The 17,534-nt window shown below is 38.8% G+C and overlaps 1 protein-coding gene across 10 annotated transcripts in view; it reads right to left on the bottom strand.

The window, feature by feature from the left end:
- MAGI2 (membrane associated guanylate kinase, WW and PDZ domain containing 2) overlaps positions 1-17,534 on the bottom strand; it is a 1,130,869-nt gene that overhangs the window by 59,283 nt on the left and 1,054,052 nt on the right. For 7 of the 10 annotated variants that reach the window (XR_014225193.1, XM_082255141.1, XM_082255145.1 and 4 more), the window contains 5 exons: positions 14,446-14,631; positions 13,425-13,581; positions 9,643-9,883; positions 7,445-7,465; positions 6,829-6,972 (listed from right to left, as the gene is read on the bottom strand). Coding sequence is in view for 9 of the 10 variants with exons in the window: in XM_082255141.1 (XP_082111267.1) it covers positions 6,829-6,972; positions 7,445-7,465; positions 9,643-9,883; positions 13,425-13,581; positions 14,446-14,631 (749 nt within the window). In the remaining variant the exon portion in view is untranslated. The remainder of the gene's footprint in view (positions 1-6,828; positions 6,973-7,444; positions 7,466-9,642; positions 9,884-13,424; positions 13,582-14,445; positions 14,632-17,534) is intronic. The other 3 variants (XM_082255142.1, XM_082255144.1, XM_082255139.1) reach the window with 1 other exon arrangement.

Here is a 17,534-nt window from a genome sequence, read left to right as displayed (position 1 = left end):
TGTCCACCAGAGCTGTTGCCAGTGAATTGAATGCTCATTTCTCTACCATAAGCCGTCTCTAAAGGTGTTTCAGAGAATTTGGCAGTACATCCAACTGGCCTCACAACCACAGACCAAGTGTAACCACACCAGCGCAAGACCTCCACATCCAGCATCTTCACCCCCAAGATCGTCTGAGACCAGCCATCCGGACAGCTGCTGCAACAATCTGTTTGCATAACCAAAGAATTTCTGCACAAACTATCAGAAACCGTCTCAGGGAAGGTCATCTGCATGCTCGTCATCCTCATCGGGGTCTCCACCTGACTGCAGTTTGTCATCGTAACTGACTTGAGTGGGCAAATTCTCACATTCAATGGTGTCTGGCACTTTGGAGAGGTGTTCTCTTCACGGATGAATCACGGTTTTCTTAGATCTTTGAGTTCAGCTCATTAAAAATGGGGGCAAAAACAAGTGTTGTGTTTATAATTTTGTTCAGTATAAATGTATTAAGGTAATATTTTACATCGCTTTTCAATTCTGACTGTTTAGTTCTTTTTTTTATATATAAACCTAATGTATTATGATAAATATTACCTTGGCTCCATTATCTTTAGTTGATTAAATAGGCTCTTTGTTTAATGCATATAATGAATAAAAAAAATTCAAATCAATGCTTGCAGAAATGCAAAGGAATCCCTAACCATTCCAAAAGAATAAAAAAAAAAAAATCTACTTCTATAATAATAGAATATATAGGTGGATGGTAAAACATGGTGATCCCTGGTATGGAGTATCTGGTAGTACTACACAGGAATAAATGTAATAGACTCAGTTGCTGCTGTCCATGTCTTGATCAAGTAGTATTCAATTTTTCAGCAGTAGACAATGGTACTAGTAATTGTAAAGCCAAATGGAATCATGTAGGTTGTTGCAGGGAAAAGATACCTGGGGGAACCTGTCACAGCCCTGGCTGCAGGCATTCTAACAGGTGTGGGGAAAAAATGCAAGATGACTAATAAGGGCTCTTTCACACAGGTGGGCGTGTCCGTTTTTTTGGCGGATCTGAACGGTCCCCCCCTGCATCCCTATGGGACATGTCCGCTGACATCCGATCCGTCAAATCTGGACGGATGCAAACCCTCATTTCCATCCGTCCAGCGGATCGGATGGGATCGGATGAGAACGGACAGACGGTCCGTTCCCATTCCAATTTCCCCCATAGAGATGCATGGGGAACTGACAGCTTGGAGACACAGCTGTCATACTTCTGCTCAGCGGGGGATCGACGGATCAATCCCCCGCTGAGAAAAACAGAGTCCGTCCGACGGACGGAGTGTGTGAAAGGGGCCTAAGAATGCAGAGCTGCTCTGAGTGACATCACTGTGTTCCCCATCTTCACCTCCAACTAATTTGGATTGAATCTTTCCTCAAGGAATGCTGCAGAAAGCACAGAGTGCTCTTTATCTTGCATTCTTCCTCCTATGGTCAACTCCTTCTTTGCTGGATAAAAATGTCCTCTCTTTCTTGATCTTCCCACAGGCTGGAGTAGCAGAACCATTACACTAATCCATCCATCCATCCATGTCAATTTGTTAAACCTTCATCTACAAACACTTTATTTCCTTAATTAAAAATGTGATATGCGAATAACCCTATGTCACTATTGAACTCTGTTGAGGCAATTATATCTTGCTCAAAAAAACATTGGTCTCTCCCCTAGACATGCTATCAAGGTAAATATCTCCTTGTCATTTTATTTTTAACACTTTCAATTCCTTTAAAAGGTTCTGTCTTTTAGACTGCAATAAGGAATGCATTAAAATGCGAGGGTGGATGTTTTTTGCTCTCATTTAAAATATTTCAAAAATATCCACTGGTGATGTCAACTCTCAGTTCACATTTGGTCCTGCTCATGTAGACCCTATTGCAGGGACACTGTATTGCATAGATAACACATGCAGTGCCACAAGTTATAAAATTATTAATGTTATAAAATTGCTGAGTCTGGGGGGAAATACACTTTCTTACCTTTTTTTATATTCGTACTGTTTTTTAAAAAAAAATTTTAACATTTTAAAACCTTTTAAATATTTTGGATGAGAAACTTCTGATGTTCTTTTTTCATTTGAACAGTGGGTACTATTTCTAATCTTCTTCTAAGACTTGGCTTTCTTAAAAATAAATCTGTGTCTTTGTGAGAGTTTAGAGGAAAGAATCATTGAGTACATCCCAATATTCGTTGAGGATCTGCCTCTCAACAGAGACCTGGGTGGTATATTTCAATGCAATTGCTAAATCAAACTTATTTTCTGCATCATTCTTCCTTCCTGCTGCTGGTTTCTTATAATAAGCCTTCCCTGGGTTGATATTCCACCTACTCTGCTTCCTCTTCCAAACTATCTTTTGTATATCCTCTCTATATAAACTGAGCCATCAATCCTGTTGCTTTTTTCCTTTTAGTCCTCTAATTTACTACAATTATGCCTATGTATTTTTGCAAGCTCTGATTGACATTTTATTTACTAATTTTGTTACCGGACTCTGGAGGATCTGTCTAATTCAGTTCAGCTGCAACAACTTTTATTTTCTATTTCCTCTTACTTGTGCTGAAGGATTACCTTCTTCTTTAATCGCTTCCCTTCCAGCCACTGTACATGAATGGCCGGACAGAAGCAGAGCTGATGGGGGTGGATGTACCTGTATGCTCTCCTGTATCCACTGTTTGTGCATACTCCCTGTCCACTGGACACAGCGGAACACTGATCGTTGTACTGGACCACTGTAAGCAACCCTGGTACCGTGTGATCACTGTAGCCAATCAGCGATCATAAGGACAGTAATATATAATGTTATTTACTGGCATATTTGTTTACTACTGTGAGATCTCTGTGATTGGCCATAGGGATCAGATGGTACAGGGCCAATCACAGCAGTCCTGTACCATGTGATAGCTGTGGCCAATCACAGTCATCACAGTATGTCTCAATGGCTGCATAGATGAAGCCGGAGGGAGTGAGAAATAATTGCTTTTCCGTTTATCATGGCTGTATAAGCAATCACAGTATAACAAATAAATCCAATCAGCCCCCCCCCCCCCCAGAACAGTACAGTGTCACCAGTAATAGGCTGTGCATTTGACACATAGGGCTTCAGTGATGTCCTACCTGAATTAATCCTGCAATTTGTGGCTGTAACCTTAAAAGTTCAGCACGGAAAAAATGGGGACATGGGAAAAGCAAGGCCTGGATTACCTAAAAATCTGCAAAACAACTTTGGGTATTAAACCCAATAGTAAATATTTATTATATTGTGGCTTACCAATTCTTAGATGTGGTGGCTGCATTTTTTTAAGGCTCTCTTTGTTTTAGTTTTATCTGGTGATCTAAACAGTTAGTCTGTTGTTTTTCAAAAGAACAAGCTCTCTTGCAGATGTATCATTTACCACTAACATGGGTGCTTACAATGATCATCTTTTATTTATTTAAAACCTTCAAATATCCCAGGAGGCTACAGAGGCATAGATGCACAGCAGTCTGCTGTGTCCATTTATATCACTTTAATTTATACTACCTTTGATCTGTTACATTTAGGTCTGGAAAAATAGAAAATAAGGCAAATGTGATTTTACACTGGCTAGATGGCCCAAGTGTCGCCAACTTAAAAACAGATTGGTAAAGTTACATTTTCATTTTCTGTAAGCTAAAGGTGCCTGCACTGTTGATTCTGAAGGCCTCAAGGCAGATTTCTTTGACCCTGGCAACACACAATGGCTATAATGGCTGTAATATAAATGTATAAAAGCTCTAACACTACTGGAAGCAGTGAACCCAAGAGAAAAGCTATGAAATTAAGAGAATAGACTATTGAGAACAACACATTCATCGAAAAAATATATTAAAACATAAGTCAGTGATTCTGATAGTTTAAGCAATGTTTAGATCAGCAGAGAAGGCCTTGCTGGCCCTGATGGCCCACCACTCAGTGTCACTATTGTTGACACTAATGGGGTTAAAAAAATTAATAAAATTATAAAAAAAACGAAATGTAAGAAAACATTTAAAACATTATTTTTCTTAACTCACGGTCACCAGTCTGTGTCCCTAATCATCATCACCTACTTACAGTGTCCTTAATCCCCGCCAAACCGGGTGCAGTGTCCCCGATTAGCATAAAACTAGTTACAGTATCCCTAATCACTGCCACATCGTTTACAGTGTCCCTGATCAGTGACACACCATTTACAGTGTCCCTGATCATGGCCACACCAGTTGCAGTGTCTCAGATCAGCACCACACAAGTTAAAGTGTCCCTAATCACTGCCACACCAGTCCCAGTGTCCTAAATCACTGCCACACCAGTCCAAGTGTCCCTAAACACTGCCACACCTATAATATTGTCCCTGATCATCGCCACACCATTCCTATTGTCCCTGTACACTGCCACACCAGTAATATTGTCCCTGATCACCGCCATATCAGTCCCAGTGTCCCTGATCAACGTCACACAAGTTACAGTGTCCCTGATGATTACCAAACCTGTTACAATGTCCCTGATCACCACCACACTACTCATATTGTCCCTAATCATGCCCCCCAACTCACAGTGTTGCTAATCACTGCCCAACCACTTACAATGTCCATAATCACTGCCACACCAGTCATAGTGTCCCTGATCATTGCCACACAAGTCATATTGTCCCTGATTACTGCCACACCAGTCATATTGTCCCTGATCACTTCCACACCAGTTACATAGTTCCTGATCACTGCCACACCAGTGCAGTGTTACACCTGCATGCTGTATTCACAAAACCTGGCCTATTTATTGATCATGCTTCTGCCTGGACCAATCCTTTGCATGTTTGCTGACCACATCTCTGCCTGTGACTTGAGGTGAACCATCTGCACATCCCGCTGACTGATGTTCCTTTGAGACACCAGTTCCAGCCACCCCCTGCAGACAACTGCACTCCTGGAACTACAGGAACTCTTTTGTTCTTCCTTTCTTCGGCCTCCTGTACTTCCTGGTCAACATGAGCATGGCACACCTCAGGGCAGCAATGTACCAGTAGGCTAGGCTTGCTTGGCTTATAGGAGCTGGGACTGCTATAGATGATGCTACTGTAAGCTAAGCTCCCTGACCGCTCGTGCAGAGGTGACCATTATGGTACATTGGTTTTGACAGATTCGGTTGATTTGTGTGATACACGAGATACATTGTACATAATCAGACCAAACATTAAAGTCTTACACATGTGGTATTGCCATACCCAGGAGGTGTAGCAGAATGTAATTTGGGGTGTAATTCTTAGTATTCCCATGCTGTGTGTAGGAAATATCTTATTAAATTGACAATGTTGTTTACATTTTTTTTTCATTTGCTTTCAGCATTTTCTTAAAACGTGTGGAAAAAAAATGAAGTCTGAAAAAGACTCACCATATCTCTTAAAAATAATTTTGTTTCTCCACAAAGGGGTCATTTTGTGGGTGTTTCCACTGTCCTGGTGCTCCAGAGCCTCCAAAAATGTGATAGGTAGTCAGCAAATTAGATGTGTAATTTATGCTCCTAAAACACCTGAAGGTGCTCCTTGGATTTTGGGTCTCTCTATGCATCTGATCTGTGAAAAAGCCTCACATGTGTGGTATCCCCATACTCAGGATGTGTAGCAGAATGTGTTTTGGGGTGTCATTGAAAGTGTGCCCATGCTGTGTGTATGAAATGACAACTTTGTGAAAAACAAAATTACATTTCTTAATTTTCCAAAAAATTGGGACAAAAACTACACCTTAAAAAACTCGCCATGCTTCTTACTAAATAGCTTTGACTATCTACTTTTCAAAAAGGGGTAATTTTGGGGGTATTTGTACTGTTCTGCCATTTTTGGGCCTCAAGAAATGAGATATCAATGAAATGAGACTGTCAGTGCATCCAAACTGATCAATTTTCAAAAATATATACCATTGTTTGTGGACTATATCACTTTCACATAGAGTAAATAATATACACCAGTTTGGGTTTTTTTTTTTTACCAAAGAAATAATAAATTTTTGCCTAAATTTATGAAGAAAGATCATCTATTTGCAAAATTTTAAAACAGAAACTGTCTTTTTACATTTATATTGCACAAAGTTGAAAACCCAGAGGTGATTAAATACTGCTAAAAGAAAGCTCTAGCTGTTTAAAAAAATGATAGCATTTTTTATGGATACAGTGTTGCATGAGTAATTGTCATTTAAATTATGACAGTGCTGAAAAATGGCTTTGACTGAAAGGGAGTGAAAGTGTCTGGACTTCAAGTGGTTAATACAGAGAATATATAATATTGGAACAAGGTTTCCAGACAACCCTGACTGGAAGAACTGCATTTTACCCCAAAATGTCTGTGCTAAAATGTCTCTGCTCAGCACAATTAATGTCTTGACAGCCTGGCTCAACACTCGTGCTTCAGTCAAAGCCACTCCTCTGCTTTTCAAACCCTTAATAACAATCTTTCCATCTTGGTAAACAATCATGCAAGGATGTTATGCTTCTGCTACCATATAAAAAAGTATAAAATGTATTGTAATAAACCATATAAAAAGCATGCATGAAAATTATTTGAAAATACAATCTTCATTACGATTTTTGTGTGACAATAATAAAGTTGGCACTAACAGTGCTTTACAATGCCTAATTATATTTTAAGCACTTTATATGCACTTATTAAAACACTTAGAAATCCAGTGAAGGATTGTACTTTAGAACACATACTTTTTTATATACCTGAGGACACTAAACGAAAAAAAATAAAATAAAATAATAATCATGTTTACATTTTCTTAAATTATTCTACCTAAATGAACTCACCCTCATCCTCCCATTTCGTATTGCAGGACCATCCTCTGCTAGTCTGAGCACATACAAGTCCATCTTGTATTCTCTGCCTCCCCGTATGCTGAAGCCGAATCCTTTAGCTCCCTTCTCCATCTCTACCGTGAAATAGTCATAATCCTGCAATATGCAGTCCAGATATGTTATAAGTTAAAGCTTACTGTGATTCACTCAGAATGCCCAGCATGCAATTGGTATTCATCTTGGTTTTGAACATGCCCTGGATTGTTAATCATTGTTTACATTCTATGAAATTTTCAGCAAAGTGATGAAAATCAGTAAAAAGGTGAAAAATGAGAATGAAAGATAAAAGCAAGAACTTCAATTTAAAGCAGAACTTTACCAAATTAGACAGTGTGCACATCTTTTTACTCTCATAATAGTAATAACAAAATAACAGCAATAATAATAGTAATGATAATAGTAGAAGTGGATTAATGCACATGTAGTTAGACCAATTAAAAGTGAAATAAAAATGAAGTAGGGCTTAAGAAGAACCTCCAGACCTAGTCTGTTGCCTAAATTCATCACTTTTTACCCATGGTAGTCTTAAAGTTTTGGTATCATAACTTTTATCATCAACTGTACCTACCCAAAGTTCCATATCACAGAGCTGTAATAAAACAAATGGGAAACATTGTTATGGATTTCTGCAGAAATGGCTTCTAAATAGGTAATCTGATCGTCATTGTTGTGTACATCTACAAAATTTTATTTAACAAATGCACATAGTTTACATTGTTATAAATTGACTAAAAAATGTGTTTAAACATTCAAGGACAATGATGAAAAAATATGCAAACTTGGTTTATTTATATTAGTATGTTCTTTGTTGTCAGAAACCTTAAACAAACAAATTCTGTAATTGCTGATCAGATATACAAGCAATATCTTGCTTGAACAGTTTGCTTATGGTCACATAATAGCATTTCAATGATAAAGATGTCAGGACACAGCCTTGGTATTTCTAAATTACATAGTTATTTTCTGTTTGAGCCACTCTATTGTTGATTTACTGTTTTGTTCAGATGACTTTCATGTTCAATGACCCAACTTTTGAGTTTTCATAACAAAAATTTGCTGTAGAAATCCCTGACATAACTTAAAATGTGGTGGATCGTCAAAAGAACAAACTGGACTAATGTAGCAATGCAGACCCACTCTATTACGCAGTGTTTTTGCCTCCAGAAATAATGCTCTGAGTACTGTATTTAATAAAAGTTCACCTTTTGTCTACTATGTCCACAGAACACTGTTTCAGTAGTGCTGTGGAATATCTATGTTGCTTTAGGCAAACTGACAATGAGAAGAAATGTATTTTAAATAAGAGCAGTGGTTTCCACCATCACTTTTTATGGACTCAGCCCTTATGTCTTTAAAAGGGTAGATGCACAAGCACTTCATAAGCACAGATTTTTATGTTATCAAGTGCAAGTGACACCTCAGATTCTTAGCCCTTACCCCAACGTTTTTTGACACATGTTTGAGGATTGGAAACATGCTCAAATATGTGAAGAGGTCCACTTATAAGGCCATAGCAATACTGAAGATTATTTTAAGGCATGTGCAACCATGAACTGGTTTAATTGAAATACTAGGCTCGTGATGACTAATACCCCATCGTTGGAGGTATTGTTCGGACTGTCCTGTTGATAGTCCAATTGTTTATAGCTAAACCATTCTCACTACTAAGAATCCAATACGGCAGTCATTATTCTATGTTTCAGAAGTTAGTTGTGATGTGACTCGATTGATATGTTAGGTACGGTGGCTCACGGTCTGGATTATCCAGCTGGTGACAGTTAAGGGGGGGCCCAGTGCTGGCACAGTGTGTTCCCTAAGGGGTGCCGGGGCTGGTGACGCCGCCCGCTGAGCTACATAGTGATGTTTTCTCTTAGCCCTGTATATCCTATACCACTACTATTGTTTGTCACATGTACTCCTGTTACATTCTGATGGGAAGATTGACTGTACGTATGACTAATTATTGCAAGTTCGACTCACTGTTGTGGTGAGGATTTGTTCGTATTTGTTGTATACCTGAAAATCTTCAATAAAAACTATTGAAAAGAAATACTAGGCTCAAAATATCCTTTTTTAAATGGCATTTTTGAGATGTCAGAAAGGTCACAAATATTTGACATTATTGACTTCTGCTTAAACCACTTCTTCAATAAAGACAACATGTGTTGAATGTGACAGAAAAAAATATATTGATTATTATGATTTAGAGGTAGATCAGATCATTAAGTGCCATTCATGCAGAAATACAGAGAACCTACAGGTTTCACAAACCTTTTCCCACAACTGTATACATTTCTGCATGCAAATAGCAAGGGAAGATATAGAGGGTTTAAAACAATGTCCCATTTGAAAAAACCTCTTAAAAAGTAAAGATATTTGATTTTTTCAATCTGAGATTGGAAAAGTCCAAAACAGTGCAACTAAGGGGGTCTAATGAAAATAAGTCTGAAACATTCGGAAGCTAATTGAAAAAGTGTTTAATGTTAAAATGCCTAAACCAAAAAAACAGTGTGATGCCATTATAATTAGTGGTTTACTTTGCTTAACGCTATATAAGAATTTTGTTGTATTAAAAAAGGGTTGGCTGAGACTGAGTAGCCCAAAGGGGCTCACGCTAAGAGCCAGCTTATAAATATTTTGACTCAGAACTCTTCCAGGCAAAGGCTAGAGTTGCCAGATTGCTGTCCAGTTTAATTTACTAAAAATGAATACATTGTTAATGAACTTATTAAGGTGTCCTGTTTTATTTATTACCTAAACACTTACCTGGAACTGTCGGTAATCAGGGAGTGGATACTGCCTAGTGTCAGGAGAATGTTGCCGGTAATCTATTAAAGGAGGTTGCCTGTAGTCCAAAGGAGGAGGTTGCTGGTAATCGAGTACTGGTGGGTGTCTATAATCCACAGGAGGCTGCCTGTAGTCCGTTGATGGCTGCCGGTAGTCTGTAAAAGGTGGCTGCCTAATGTCTGGCTTTACATCTTGTCTGGCTTTTACCTCTGACCTGTAACTGTACAGAGAAATACACTTAAAGATGCAAAGAGGTTGTGGACTGCCATACTATATGCAGTTGCTTCAAGAATGTCTCACCTAGTCCACATATGTGGGGCCCAAATGTTTTCCATTAAGAATTATAATAATAGATTCCCCATAACAATCATTACTTCTATCATGTGATTATGTTAACTCTCACTGGCTCTAAAATGCTAAATATAATGATATCATGCTTAATAATGCAGAAAACAAACATACACAATCACTAAAATTAAATAATACTTATTGTGCTGTTTTATCTTATTTTGGAAACGTCACATTGAATACCTGCAATCTGACTAAAGGGCACAAGGTCAGTTGAAAAGTCAGCATCACTTCCACATTCATAAGGCATGCACAAATAGAAAAGAATTGGGACATTATAGGTGCTGAAACCTCCTCTCAGAATAATTATCCATCATAGGTTAACCCATGATCGTGTATGGATAATTATTCTAAGAGGAGGTTTTTAGCACCTCTAAAGTCCGTACTCTTTTCTATTGTTGCATGACCATTAAATACCTGCAGTCACAACTGGGCTTCTGCAAGACCTTGAATAGTCAGTATGAAGATATTATAACTGTGTAGGCTTACTTATGAAAGATTTATATTTGACTCTTCATACAAAAGCCTGAGGAAGATTTTCAGAGCTGGGTCTTGGAATTAAGAAACCCACCAATGTCTAAGGACTCATTCAGACTGAGTGGCGTTAACACATTTTTAATAACACAGCATGCTACTGTGTGTTGTGGTTTGCTGAATTAAGGCAAGCTATCCATTTTGAATGGACTGGCAGAAATCCTTACACATGAAAATCAGACATCTGCCTTTTTTTTTTTTAATGCAGCACATTGTAACACACAATATGGGCTTTTTAGGGTACTGCAGTTTGGGTACTATTGTAACAGTGTGGGAGCCATTCAAAATCCATGACATAGCACTGCATGCGATACCATACATTGTGAGGACACACACTAATATGCACATTTTATTGCACATTACTGTAACACACCAGTGTGAATGGGTCCTTACATTTGAATGATATCATGATGATAACACACACTGACCCTGATTTACTAAAAGAGTAGAGGATTTTAATTTTTTAGAGTGAATTTTTCAATAAATTAAATTATTTTTCACTTATCTTAAAGTGATTGTAAAAGATCACCTTGTAAAATAACCCATTCAGTTAAAAATAGAAATAAAAGGTAAAACATTTTTGTATTGATATACAAAAACATTATAAATCCCTTTTTTCCCTTTTTTTTTTATAAGTAATCACATTCCCTTTGTTTTCAACTGCATAAGAGCTGGAGGGAGGAGAAGCAACAGCACACTGAGCTTCCCAGTGAATGGCTATGCAGCGGGGGCGAGTCAGAACAAGTCTTATCATTGGAGGAGAGTACACGGAGTTCCCAGCATAGCTAGAAAACTAACCATGGTGTGCTCTCCTGCTTAGTGTGACCAGTTTTTAATAGGAACGCAAGTAGAATGGCAGAAACACCAGGAATCTTTACATACATGAAGTAATACAAAGAGAAAAGGATACTTTCTCATACAAGTACATGGTACAGCAGGCACATATCAGGAATATGAAGGATTGGGGTAACAGATGCTTTAATGAATCAGACAATGTAACAATTCACTTTGCAAAGAATACCCATTCATGTGTAGAAACATTTAAAAAAATACCACAGGACTTGCTTGCAAATGATTGGATGACTGAAGTCAATACAGCATTGTCAAATTCAATAAAGCTAAGTCAATATTCACTTTCAAATCCTGTGCAAGCAAAAATCAAATATGTGAAAGTGCAAATTCATTTTAAAAGAGAAAATGCTGTACTTTTATCAAATGCATGGTATTGTATGAGTATAGTGAAGTACTCCAAATTACTCCAAATTTAACCCAGGAAATAATTTTGGGGAAGGATTACTGAGAACTGTGGGGGAGATGTACTAAAATTGGTGCACACAGAATCTGGTGCATCTGTGCCTAGTAACCAATCAGCTTGTTTAATTAGGGCTCTTTCACACAGTCCGCCTCCGTAGGCGGATCCGTGCTGCTCAGCGGGGATCGATCCGCCGATCCCCGCTGAGCCGGCGGATGACAGCTCAGTCTCCGCTTGCAGTGCAGAGAGGGAGTAGTCACAGCTCCCGCTGCTCTCTATGGGGGATCGGATGAGAGCCGACCGCCTGTCCGCTCTCATCCGATCCGATCCCTGAACGGATGGAAAAATAGGGTTTTCATCCATCCGGATTTCACGGACAGGATCGGATACGGATGGCAGCAGGTGTCAGCGGAGGTGTCTTCGCTGACATCCGCTGCCCCATAGAGCTGCATGGAGGATCCGATCAGATCCGCCTAAAAAACTGACAGGCGGATCTGATCGGATCGCCCGTGTGAAAGAGCCCTTAAGCTTTGACAATAAAACCTGGAAGCTGATTGGCTACTAGGCACAGCTGCACCATAGGTAAAAAGAAACAAAAAAGGGCGCACCGACCTAGCGCATTATCCTCAATAGTAGGCTTTATTAGTGCAACATGTAAAATGGCTACTCACAAACAAAGGTAGAAAATAGTCATATCAAGCTCAATCCCTCCAATGTTAGCAATAGTCCATGAATTAGTCCATAATCCTGTTAAGATGACGGCTGACGGTGGCTCTGAGGAAGAGGCTAAGCCTCGAAATGCGTCAGCCGTCATCTTAACAGGATTATGGACTAATGCATGGACTATTCCTAACATTGGAGGGATTGAGCTTGATATGACTATTTTCTACCTTTGTTTGTGAGTAGCCATTTTACATGTTGTACTAATAAAGCCTACTATTGAGGATAATACGCTAGATCGGTGCGCCCTTTTTTGTTTCTTTTTACCTGTAGTACTGTTGGGCTACCCCAGTCCTTTTTGGGCAGCAAGACTCTAGCCATCCGAGACGCCATACGTGAGTCCCGTGGGAAGTGTGGTCGGGGAGCTTGGATTCTAAGTGCAGGAGAGAGGTGGTATCACTGTATTGTTTTGGAGTTTTACAGCTGCACCAGATTCTGTGTCCACCAGTTTTAGTAAGAGCCGGTTCACATAGGCGTGACCCGACTTGCCGGTGCGACCTGTGAAGTCGCGGTGCGCAGCTCGCACCGCGACCTCAGAGCGGCATGCACGGACTTCATATCATTGAAGTCAATGCAGGTCGCTCCAGGTCGCCCCAAAGTAGTGCAGGACCCTTTTTCTAAGTCGGAGCGACTTGTGTCGCTCCTATTAGAACGGGTCCTGTGCTAATCTATGGCAGGCGACCCACGGTGACTTGTCAGGCGACCAGGATGCCTGACAAGTCGCCCCAGTGTGAACCGGCTCTAAATCACTGCCATATTTGACCTTTCAACTAATGATAATTTTATTAACAAACAGAACAACCATAACTATCAACGGTAACGTTGTGCCTTCATTAAAAAGGGTGACTTCCTTATTGAAAAGATTTGTGGTCCTGTTAGAATAACTACTATACTTATTAAAAGTTACCTATTTTCATGGCCTTGTAACTGCAGTGGCTGTGGAGGAGGAGGCTGTGCTACTGGACTGTGCTGGGCTACTGGACTCTGCTGCGCCATGGGGCTGTGCTGCTGGGCCATAGGACTCTGCTTCTCTGAACTGGGTGCAGACGCTGGACTGTTTAAATCTGTCAAAAGGCAAAAGTGTCAAACACAGAACACTATTTTCCCTAAAATTACAATAGGATACAAAAAGTAAAATAAAATTGGTGTCCATTATTTTTTAAATGTCAAATATTGTTTACAATCCATTATGGGGCATATCTTTCCAACACTCCCTTTCTGTGAAATGCAACAAAACAGCTCAAAACGTGAACCCTTTAGTTATTTTGGGCATTTCATAACTGTTTTGGTATACTGATTATCTAACTTGTAGCTCCCAACAGACCAGATGTAATATTCACCTGTTAAGTATTTCGCTTTAGCCACTCAATGGCTAATGATACAAGCTTGGTGTGGCCATTTATTAGAGGAAAATATCCAACTAAGGATACTTGTTTGTACAATTATCCTGGACAAAACTGAGCAGACCTTCATGCCGTGTTTTTACAATTTCAGACATGGCAGATTTTTAATTCCATACATGCTACCGTATTAGACCTGCACATACAGTTGTTGCAGTATGCATGACCAGCAACACCTTAACTATAATCATCACATTTTACCCTTTATACACTGCGGCAGGACGAATAATGGAAGGGAAATCTATTCAAATATGCTGTATATTGTTAAGTAAGGAATAAGAAAAAAATACTGCTAGTTCTTTGAAGGAAAGGAGTGAAGCCAAAGTACTGTATGCAAAGTCCTGTGTAAATTGTGGGTGCTTTATGAATGCAGTAATAATTTAAGCTATAAGTAATGGGAGTCTGCTTTCTTGTTAGTTTATTGTCAGTATGTAATCTTGTCTTAAAGGTGTTCTATCGCATCAATGTAAAAGTAGAATAACTTACATTTAATAGAGTAAATTGTAACCAATATATTCAGATACTTACCCTCCTGAGGAACAATGCATAGTGTTACACTTAAACCTGCATCTTTAATAAGTTTAACAATATCTGCATGAGGCATGTTGATTATAGACTGGCTATTCACAGCTAAAATCCGGTCTCCAACTTTCAGCTTTGCACAGCGATCCGCAGGGCTTCCTTCAATAATTCGACCAATTTTATGTGGTACAGCTGTAAAGAAAATGAAACAAATTAGTATTAGCTACTGCTAATAAATAAGCTAAGTTAGAGCGTCTAACCCCTTCCACTCTATTCTTAGCAGTGTAAAAAAAATAGAGACAGCAGTCAGGTGGAAGCTAGGAATTCAGGTACACAGATTTCCATGCCAAAATTCCCAAGACAAAAAACTAATTTAGGCCTCTTTCACACGAACGATCCTATCAGATCCACCTGTCAGTTTTTTAGGTGGATCTGATCGGATCCTCCATGTATCCCTATGGGGCAGCGGATGTCAGTGGAGACATGTCCGGTGACACCCGCTGCCATCCGCATCTGATCCTGTCTGTGAAATCCGGATGGATGGAAACCCTATTTTCCATCCGTCCAGGGGATCGGATCGGATGAAAGCGGACAGGCGGTCTGCTCTCATCTGATTCCCCCATAGAGAGCAGCGGGGCTCTGACACCTCCCTCTCTGCACACAGTGCGGAGATGGAGCTGTCATCCACATGCTCAGCAGGGATTGGCAGATCGATCCCCGCTGAGCAGAGAACGGTCCGCACCAGACAGCGGACCGTGTAAAAGGAGCCTAAATCTACTTTTATTTAAGAGCTAAACATTTGTTTGGATTGATTTACATTTTACATTACATTTTAATGTGTATGTAAAGCCAAAAACTTGTTTTTAAAGTGATTGATGGGCTATGTAAGGTTTAAAAAACAAACACAATTACAAACTGGGCATTATGGCTGTTGGAGCAAAATTTTTTAAATCCTAATCCTCTCTGAAATCTTTTTTCAAGAAGCCCCTCTACCCTTAAAACTAGTAGTGTACCATATGATTATTTCATAGCTTAAACAGAATTTTTTCTTCATGGATAAAATACATAAAGTACATTCTAATTTTCTTGATGTCCAAACTTGAAATGGGCAAAAAAGTAAACCTTTCAGTTCATTAGAACATATGTTCTGTGCCTTTTCTAAAAAATATATGCCATGCCGATGTAATGCAATTAACATAGAAGGTGTTCCCAGCAGATGCAGCATTGACAGCAATATTAACCTCCCTGGCGGTATGATTCTGTCAGGAATTCTGTTCCAAAAGCGGTACAATTCTTTTCATGGAAATTTGGCGTTATGTATTATAGGCCTACAATTCTTAGTAATTACTGACTTAAACCTGACCAAAACAAGTCTCTAGTAGACATCCCAGATGTGATCAATTTGAAACACAAACAAGTGAATTATAATCAATCAATAATATTATTTTATTATTTAATATATAATATATATAATAAAATTATATTATTGATTAGATTATAATTCATGCGTTATAGATTATATATATATGTGTGTATATATATATATATATATATATATATATATATGTGTGTATATATATATATATATATATATATATATATATATATATATATATATATATATATATATATATGTGTGTGTGTATATATATATATATATATATATATATATAATGCATGAATTATAATCGAATCAATAATATAATTTTATATATATATATATATGTGTGTATATAGGTATATATATATATATATATATATATGCATATATATATATATATATATATGCATATATATATATGCATATATATATATATATATATATATATATATATATATATGTATATATATATATATAATATATATATATATATATGCATATATATAATATAAAATGTGTTATGTGTTTTGTGCAACGTTTTTTTTTTTTTTTTTGAATTTCCCTCCCTAGTTCCGCTCCCATGCAGCATTGCTGCTGCAGGGAACGGAACTAGGAAGTCCTCCTACCGACAGACGAGCGGCGGAGATCTCGGCTGGCGGTCACAGCAATGAGAGCTCATCGCTGGATCGCCAGGATAAGGTAAGAGACGCTCCGCTGCGCTGTCTGCATAGCTCTGCCATTCACCCCGAGCGTGACTCGGGGATACCGCTAATAGCAGAAAATTACTAGCGAGGTTAACCTAGACCTAAACACAAAATGTTAACCACTTGCCTGCCTACTGGGCACTTTTACTTCCTTCCTGACCAGGCCAATTTTTAGCTTATAGCGATGTCGCACTTTGAATGTCAATTGCGTGGTCATGCGGCAGTGTATCTATATGACATTTTTAGCATTTTATTTTCCTGCAAATAGAGCTTTTTTTTTGGTGGTATTTGTTCACCACTGGGTTTTTTATTTTTTGTTAAACAAATGGAAAAAGAACAAAAAATTTAAAAAAAATGGGCACTGATGAGGTGGTACTGATAGATACTGATGAGGTGTCACTGATGTGTACTGATAGGTTGCATTGATGGGCACTAATATGCAGCTCTTAAGGGTACTGATAGGCGGCACTGATGGACACTGATAAGGAGGCACTGATTGGCAGCACTGATGGGCAGTGATTGGCAGCAATAATAGGTACTGATTGGCATTAATAGGAGGCACTGTTGGGGCTACACTGATCATCAGGCCCTGATTATAATTGCAGATGCCCCCTTTCACACAAGCCAGTTATTAGCTCCCTCCTCTCCTCAGGCTGTGACAGTGAGGAAAGAAATGCTGATAACCAGCAAGTGTGTTTACATCGTGATCAGCTGTGATTGGACACAGCTGATCATGTAGTAAAGAGTCGCTGTGTTTGGCTCTTTACCCAGATCTGTGATCAGCTGCATTAACAGCAATCACAGAGTGCGCCGGGTGGGTGCGCAGGGGGGGTTTGGGGGGCGCAATCACGGGAGGACACCATATGAAAACCCTCTCAGATTTGGGTAAATCATACTCTATACTTAAAAAAAAAAAAAAAGCAGAAAAAATGCATTTACAGCACTACTAAGCGTTGGCAATGAAAGATTAAAGGAAAAGTGCAATAAAATACAAATTAAAGTTTTATTTT

This window comes from Pelophylax lessonae (assembly GCF_965119305.1).
Source record: "Pelophylax lessonae genome assembly, chromosome: 4".
In the NCBI taxonomy this organism is placed as follows: Eukaryota; Metazoa; Chordata; class Amphibia; order Anura; family Ranidae; genus Pelophylax; species Pelophylax lessonae.
The sequence above is the reverse complement of the archived record's forward strand: the minus strand, read 5'-3'. Positions and strand labels throughout refer to the sequence as shown.